This window comes from Calidris pugnax, unplaced genomic scaffold (genome assembly GCF_001431845.1).
Source record: "Calidris pugnax isolate Ruff unplaced genomic scaffold, ASM143184v1 scaffold318, whole genome shotgun sequence".
Taxonomy (NCBI): Eukaryota; Metazoa; Chordata; class Aves; order Charadriiformes; family Scolopacidae; genus Calidris; species Calidris pugnax.
Genome location: NW_015091062.1, coordinates 72,467 through 81,216, shown reverse-complemented (window position 1 = coordinate 81,216; position 8,750 = coordinate 72,467). Strand labels below are relative to the sequence as shown.

Sequence of the window (8,750 nt, the reverse complement as noted above, 5' to 3'; positions counted from 1 at the left end):
TATTAATCTCATCGGACCAGGACCATCAGATATCAAACACTATGTAGAGGGCAGTTCCTGACTGCAACCTAAGATTAGAGAGAGTCTACAAAGTCTGGTGAGTTTCTATAAGGAAAAACTGGGATGATACTGGTAAGGCTAGGAAACTGGGATTAAGACCTATAAGGTCTTGCAAGGTAGTAAGTGTTAATCTTGCCTGGGAGGAACTTTCCACAGTCACCCAGAAGGCTAGTGACAGGGTTGGGAGTAGGTTTATCTGTAGACATACAGTTAAGTGCTCTCTCTAATAGGGTCTGCTGATATAAAACAAAAGAGAAAAGCCCTAATGCTATTTTTACAATGTCCATGACATGGGCTGTAGAAGTCCTTGCAGCAAAACCTTGAGGTGACCACAGCTTTGTCTGAATCTCTGAAGCCTTTAATTTTAAGTAAGCATTTCCTAGGACTTAAAGGGTCTTTTCAACTTGAAAGCTGGGTTTTATCAGAGTATAAAGAAGTATCAAGAAGAACAATTTCTTTTAAGGAAAACAAAAAAAAAGGCACATCAAAAAGGAAATAAATGATCTTGTAGATAATTTTCTCCCTGACCTGTTCGTTTCCTTAGGGTGTGGGTCTCAAATTCTATTCCAACTCTGCAGCAAATTCTGCATGTCTCATCTAACTTCCATAAACATTCATCTAATTTACATGGCACTATTTGAGGCCTCATCCTGTACCTGCCCCTGCCTTTACTGGTGGTCTCCCATTCCCTGCTGTGATGCAGAGTCTCTGCTTTCTCACTTTGCCCCCCAGCCTTTCCCACCTTGCCTTCTTGAAGTCCCTCTTGCTGCTGGTGTGCTTCTTTGCTCTAAAAGAAGGCACAATGTGGCAATCAACCAGGACAAGTTAAAAGAGTAGCCTTTCCCCTCCACTGTGAAAAGGCAGCCTTTTAAAGGAATATAATGTTGTAATGTAACTGTGATATTTTTCTGTTATCTTTTTTTTTTTTTTAATCTCTAGGACACACCTAGATTGTGTAGCATTTGTTGTGATGAGTAAGTCAACAAACTTCCAGGGATGATCAAAGCAGATCTGTAGCTGTGTAAAGACATTTTATGAGTTAGTCAAGTTAAAATTACTGTGCCTGAGCACATATGCTAATATAAGTAGCCATTTTTCCCCTGTTCAGTCTTGTCTTTCAGCATCAGGTTAAAAAGCTCAGAACAAGATAATGAGAGTTTCTTAAAGAAGTGCTGTCAGGAGCTGAAGAAAAAATCTTTTCTAAATGCAAAAATATAAATTGGGCTTTCCACACCAAAAGCAGGATTGATATTTTGCTCCGAAGAAGTCAGTCTGTAGTTGATCAACTGCTTGCTGGAGAAGTTAAGAGCCACTTATAAGCAAGGGTGGTCATGTTTTCTTCAGAGTTTGGACTGTTGAAGTGAGTTTGGTTTAGGACTGTGTGGTAAGAAATCTGGGCTGAAGCCACTGTAACAGGATAAAATCTTTAACGTTCTTACATGACAATTTGAAAACACCTGTTTAAATTCTTGTTGCAAATTTCTTGCCATATTTAGGATAGCAGAGTCAATCATTACTGTAATCTTCTACAAGCCAAAGTTGCTGTAAATACTGATATTATTACACAATGCCAGAGAAATGAACCTTAAATACACTTTAAGCATTCATCTGATCCAATAATTCCCCAAAACATCTAACATAATTTATAATAGTTTCATGTTCATCTTCATTCTGCACTTGCTGGTTACAGCTCTTTCAGAGATGTTACTGACCTGAAATATAGTCATACTCCTGAAATTCATTGGTTTCCTGGTAAGATACAACTCATCTAACCTTTGACAACTGTAGAATAAGTGTTTACATCAAAGCTTGTCACGCCGGGTTCTCTTTGTAGTCTAGAGACACTATAGCATATAGCTTGAGGATGCAACTCATCTTGGTTATTTTAGATGTCTGCTTTAGCACAAGATGAATCTCACTTCAGACACCTGTGTTTGCACAGGTACGTCCCACTGTGGTGGAAGCACTGTACACAAATGAAAAATTGGGAAAAAAAAAAAAGGAGAAAAAATTGAAACAAAGACGACATCCCACAGAAGCTCTCAGGTGGTCTAGTGTTTATGTTTCTGTGTTTTGTTTCATTATTTTGCACAATGGAAGGACACGGGTATTTTGTGCAGATCTGAACTTGTGCTTTGTCAAGTTAAACCTAGGAAGTCAAAGTTCCTCCTTTGGCTTGCTACCCGTAAGCACATGAAAGCAGAGAATGCTCAGGCCTTTCAGGCAGCAACATACTTAGATGTAGCAACGCCTGTTGGAGTGTGCTTCATGCCATGTTAGCTCCTGCCCATACAGTGCAGGGAGTCAAAAGACAGTAAAGTGAAACTCAGAACATCCCAACCATCTGGCAACCTCAGAGCTTTTGTTGCTGTTTCTGGAGCCTTTCTCTCCTTTAATCATTTGATGGAAAGAGAACGTATTCATCACGCTGAAACCAACAAATGAATGGGAATAAACAAAATCCCAAACTACTTATAAAGTAAAGTAGGGCAGTGTTTCTTCCATTTAGAAAATTTTTGATCTGTACGAAATACTCCAAAAGTCTTAATTTAGCTACCAGGGTCTGGGGAAAATGCGACTTGGGTGCTTTGTTTTTTGTAGAAGCTAGCAGTTCTGCTGGCGGTCTCACCAGTGCAGCCTAAGACTGGATAAACATAATTATCCCGTCACGCAGTGAAAGCTTCCTCTTAAGATCTCTGATAATGTGGTGTAGTACTGCTAATTTAGGAACGCAAAATGAAAACACGTTAATGAGAGAGCATTGCTACTGTGAGATTACTCACCAGCCTCACAGCCTGTACCAGCTCTCAGTACACATATAACAACTTAACAGTTTCTCCAAGGAGTTCTAGGAGTTTGGCATTTCCATAGTACCTACGAGGTGGAATATTGAACCAAAACTATATTGACAAAGGAAGAATGGATTCTGCTTCAAAGGTTTCTGTAGTGTGATGCAGAGAGAAGAATGGATTCTGCTTCAAAGGTTTCTGTGGTGTGATGCAGAGAAGTATCCTACGGGAATGCAAAGATTCCTTCATGTATGTTACCTAGACACTCCCATACCGCAGGAATGTGCCTACCAGCCCTTGGCTAACTCATTTAATTACAGCTTTATAAGGCAATACATGATTTAATAAAGAAATGGCTAACACAACTGTGTTTGACCTCTTTCTTTTATTAGCATATTTTATGTTCATATTTTACAATATAATAAGTTATATATACAGCATTAAACAAAATTATTAGAAAGTAAGATTTGGCAAGATCTACAGGAATTTTTTTCATTCCTGTACATCTTTTGTGTAACAATAAAAATACTGTATACTAAATAAAATAATGTTAAATAGTCTGTGTTCACGTTGGCACTGTTGATTTCAAGACCCTAGCTTTTCATGGCCCAATAAGCATAAAAAAGAAGATTCCTGTATCTTCTTTTAAGCAAATAAATGTTGTATACTATTAAATGACACATGATATATAGGAGGCAGTCCACTGAATAATACTGCAGCTACACCCTGGCACAAGAGAAACAGAATCTTCCCGTTTTCTTTTTTCTTTTTTTTTTTTTCCCTTTCCTTTTTCTATTCTAGTAGCAATAGTACTAAACTGCAAATTCAGGGTCTTGAAAATCTTGTTGAAGGTTGCTGAGTTGTCAGCAGATCTAGAAATCTTATCGAAGCCTGTTGAAATCCATATGAATTTGTCATTGATTTCAAGACAGCAAGAATTTCACCCCTAAATTTAACATCAATTAGCTAGTTAAATGTTCAAATAAATGCATCTTGCTGCTTCATTAAAAGAAAACTCAAAATTGTCATCAAATTTGGCATATGCAAATTAATGAAGAGTGTGTTATGATACAAAAGAAATGGTGGAAGAAGAATGATGAGAAGGATAGGTTTTATGTTGCAGTATGTACTTCCTCTGCTACACAAATCAAGTGCTGAATAGATACTAAATATAGATATTAAAGGGTGATACTAAATGTTCTGCAAATTATGATACTATCATAGATAAGATCTAGTTACTACGTGACGGAATATTGGTTTTTAACTTCAGGGTAATAGTTAATATTTTTTATAGCATTTTGTTCAGTCACGCATTTTGGAATTAAAAGTATTGTTTTGTAACTGACATCTCAATTTAGTGATTGCACTTGTTGAAATCTGTCATCACTCATTTTAGCTATAAATTAAGCAAATAGGTTTGGTAACAACTACTGATTTGTGGTCTGAACAAGTTTTAGAGAACCTTTAACCATGAAAATCAGAGATTAGTTAACAGGAAAAAAATAAGGTCAATTTTTGCTGTACACAAACTCACACTAAGACTTTACCTTACAGAGGAGTTGGGTTTCACCTGTGGATTATGTGCTCGTGGTCTACCTTTACAAGAGTACAGCATTTAAAAAGCACTTTTTTCTCTGCATTTCAAGTGTCTCTAAAGGAATCTACTCTTTTTGCTTTTAGTGTCAAATGTGCGCCACTGTTGTTTGAAATTCCTCTGTATGGAGCAAGAGTGCATTTATGTGAGTTATGTACAGTGTTTCAAAGCACTTCAATCTGTAAATTATGTTGACTCTTTTTTCATGTAGTATAGTCAGTTAATGTGAGGACTATGTATATACACCTATGCACTTCTAGATTCAACAAACCCATAGTAAGTATAGACAATTAAACTGGTTACATACTAAATGTGTTAATGTCGACGGAAATGTGCGTGCCTTGTGTATTGATTGATTCTGTAGCTGTGGTACTGCTTTTTTTTTTTTGACTGTAACTATGAAACCTGTGAACCAAGCCCTAAGAAACAGGAATATTTTCGGAGAGCAATTCAATGGCTTTCCTTGAAGGCCAGGCAGGAAGGGTGTCAGCAGGGTTATGTGCACATATACTCATACACAGACTGAAAAATGGATGTTTGTGTATCCACTTATTATCAATAGCTGTTAAACATGTTCCTTTTGTTTAAGGACACGTCTCACACCAAGCTTCTTGGCAGATTTCTGCCCTTGTTTTGGTCGATATGTAACTTCACTTTTTTCAGAAGTCAAAGAGAATAGCTTCCAGTTGGTTATCATCAGGAGCAATTTTGTAAAAGAACTGTCAATGGTCTTTTGTCCAGAGTCTTTGAGGCGGTGCTTGCTGGAGTCATGGTTCTTGCAGGTGACGTGGAAGCGTGGGTCCCCGGCAGGCGTGTCAGGATGTCCCTGCCGGCTCAGGAGCAGGCATTGCTTGTGCCCACTCCAGAATATCCGCGCACAAGGACTCGACAGCATCCAGCCGCTCGATTTGCACCAGTTTGGTGAGCAGTTCTGGGATGCTGTAGCCTGCCGTGCTGATGCGATCGAAGAGCTGCATGCCATCTGTCATGCCACCTATCTCGTCTCTCTTCAGTCCAAAGCTCTCGGCAAGGTGGCGCCACGTTTTCACTATGGCTTTTTCTGTGTTGTAGGTCGAGCTGAGCATTCGGCTGGTCTTCTCCAGGCAATCAAATGGCAGCTCCGTAGGGCTCAGGCCTGCAAAGTCAGATGTTTATTGTCAGATAGGTCTGTGCACGAGCCTTGACTATCCAAGATATTTATTAAACTACTACAGTATATACTGTTAGCATAAGTACGGCTAAAAACTTTAAGTGACAGTCCATGTCTAGATCCAACGTTTTTACTGTATATTACCAAATTAATTCTTCCTAGTGACAGCAAGGTACAATAATTAGGGTAAAAAGTTGTGTGGGAAAGAAGTATTAGTCGGGTTGTATAAATTCCCATGGCACTGCCCCCTCCTTCAACAATTTACTAGCTGTTAGAAAAAGTATATTGCAACCATATCCCTAGTGAGCAGCTCCATTAATACACCTCTGCACGTCAGGCACAGTGTTTGAGCTCGAGAGACAGCTCTGACCCTTCCCTGAGTCTGTCACCAGCAGCTGCTGTAACATCTCTGTAATTGAAAGTTGCCCTTGTAGGAATGTGAGGAGTGAGGTGAAGCAACGATGCCAGATGCTTGCGAGCATAAAAGTCCCTGCAAGCGCTCGATTGTCATTACTATCACTGAATCTCTAGAGAGGATTTAACATTCATCCTGTGGGGAAAAAGCTATTTTTTTCCTGCACATTTTTTCTCAGTATTCATGGTCATAGAATAGGGGAGAGAATCAACTACAACATTTTTTCCAAAACCAGACTTTCTCTTCTGTAGTTTTCCTGCTTCATACTGAAGAGGAGTAATTTGGTGGGAGACAGAGCTCCCTGAACCACAGAAAACTCAAGAGAACACACACACACATATACACACAAAGCGTACTTGTGTGTGGAGTAAATGCAGTCATGTCTTCTTTTCTGCAGGGAAATTAATTCATGTCTCTTCTGCCCAAACAGTCCAGATAGTCAAGTGGTAAAGAGGGTTAAAACACTGAAAACACCGTTTTACTTGGAAACTCCAGTTTTTCTTTATGAGAAGTGGGACATTTAGAGAAGCAAAGTAGATTGAGACTTGTGTCTGAAATAAAATCCGGACCCTCCCCACATCACACTCCCATATTTGGAACTAATTTCTCTGTTATCCATGGGACTAAATAAATAAATCAAACAGGTTTCCTGAAGGTGGGGAATGTGAGGTGGTTTTCCACATCTTGGCCTTTGTGCGTGTCCCAACAGGACCTGAGGTGACCTTCCCTGCTCTCCATGGGAAGGGGGCTGTGCACACACCTGGAGAAAAGCCATGATGTGCTCCAGCCCAAGCCCAGCCTGGACATCTCTGGGGTCAGGGCACCACGGTGCTTCCTGGCAAGTCAGTACAAATCTGCCTACAGAGTGTCTTTTCTGGATTGGGACTTTCTCCTTCCCATAGGAGAGCAGAAGCCTTGCTTATTTTTTAGCAAATGCTTTTGATCTCATTTTGTGCTATTTTTTAGTATACATGCAAGTTTTGTACACTCACCTTCTGCAACGTCGCATACGTTAGCATACACATCAAGTATCTTTTTCCTTCGACTTTGAATCTAAATGAAAAGATTTTTATGTCATTAATTTTTCAGTCATGGGAATAAATAATTAGCAGACAGCAGTGGAAAACCTGTGGGAGATCCTCATTTCATGACACTAGGGGTTATCACACAATGTCCTCAAGGGTCACTTTTAAAGACTCATAGAAAAGGACACAGCAATTATTCTATGGAGCATTAACCTATTTCGGATTTCAAAACCCATTTCGGATTTGACTTTCCACAGCTAGACACCTTTCTTTCCATCTTCTAGTCCTTTTTTTGGTCAATTACTTTTCCGCTCCAAGTGTCTGTATATTTTATTTCTCTTTCAGACCAAAGCAAACTCCTGACAATGAGGACAAATCCAGCACCAAGCATGCAGGCAATTAATGCAGGGATGTCCAAGTAAGCCAGGATAGGACTGGTCACAGAGAATTAAATTCAGACTAAAATTGCTTTCTTCCAGTAATCTCAGAGGAATGTAGAGGAGGGGATATTCCTTTCTGTGATTTGACTTGGAACTGCTTAATGCATTACTAATTATCTGTATTTTCTTCCAGCCATCCTGGTTGAATCTGAAACATTTTACAGATAGATTTAAAAGGTATAAATTAGTTAAGCTTTGGACAGGGAAAATCCGAGGTCCAGGATGCTCTAGTCATTTTTGACAAGAATGAAACTCAGAATTGAAAACCTGACATTTTCCAAGCTGAAAATGGACATTGTTATATAGTTTCATTTAGCAAAAATATTCTCAAGGTTTGGCTTTGGATTCAATGTGGAGTGGAAAACAAATGTCAAAATGTCATGAGTTCTCAGGGGCTGGAATTGTCATCCCTCTGCCAGCTCTCATTAGGACTGAGCCTTCTGAAATGCTGTCTTTTTGATAGGACTTTAGCATTACCTCCACAAATTTGCCACTTTTCACTGCAAACCAGGCTTGAAAAAAAAAAAAAAATGCTCTGCTTTCAGTATGTTGCTTTGTGGAAAGATTTTCCTCATTTTATTTGGTCTCCAAAGGGCAAGGCACATCAATGACTCGGATTAATAGATTTGCAGCTGGAGACCACAAAGTGGCTGCTCCACCCGAACGCAGGCGCAGACACCGTGCAAGTGTGTTGTGTCGCCGGGCAGTGCCAGGCAGACACTGCTTGTCATTCACAAATTGTTGTGTTGCCATTGTAGGCTTGGATTAGCTGCTTTAAAACCTTGTAAACAGGAAATTGTCTTTTAATGGGATTTATTAAAACTCCTTCAAAGCGAACTATTGGATGTTTATTTTCATTCTTTCATTTTTAGGGCAAGGAGGGAGGCTAAATAATTCCATGCCCACGAAGAATTATACAGGATACTCTTTTTCCCCAAGCCAGAAGATGGAGGATTTCTGAAACTTATGCTGAGAGCAAACAGGTGAAGTTGAGCCTGACGATCCTCCATGTGGTAGCTCATTGTAGAATGGTTTTGGTTTTAACAAGGAAGGAGCAGACTTGGATAAGAGCAGGCGTTCAGCTTTCTTTACCCTCATCCAACAGCTTCTTAAGACTCTCTTCTGTACTAAAAGTGTTACTTAACCTCCAGCCTGAAGCAAATTGCTGCTCTTCTAATTTCTGGCAGCTGGCTTGTGAAACCTTAGGTATGGAGCAGAGGATCTTGATGCACGCTTAACCTCCAGCCTGAAGCAAATTGCTGCTTTTCTAACTTCTG

At 39.5% G+C, this 8,750-nt stretch overlaps 1 protein-coding gene across 1 annotated transcript in view; it reads right to left on the bottom strand.

The window, feature by feature from the left end:
• Positions 1–3,644: 3,644 nt before the first annotated feature.
• The window catches only part of EDAR (ectodysplasin A receptor), a 73,987-nt gene continuing 68,881 nt past the window's right edge, over positions 3,645–8,750 (bottom strand). The window contains exons 11-12 of the mRNA XM_014956694.1: positions 7,001–7,061; positions 3,645–5,578 (exon numbers count right to left, since the gene is read on the bottom strand). Of these exons, the coding sequence (XP_014812180.1) occupies positions 5,259–5,578; positions 7,001–7,061 (381 nt within the window). The 3' untranslated portion in view covers positions 3,645–5,258. The remainder of the gene's footprint in view (positions 5,579–7,000; positions 7,062–8,750) is intronic.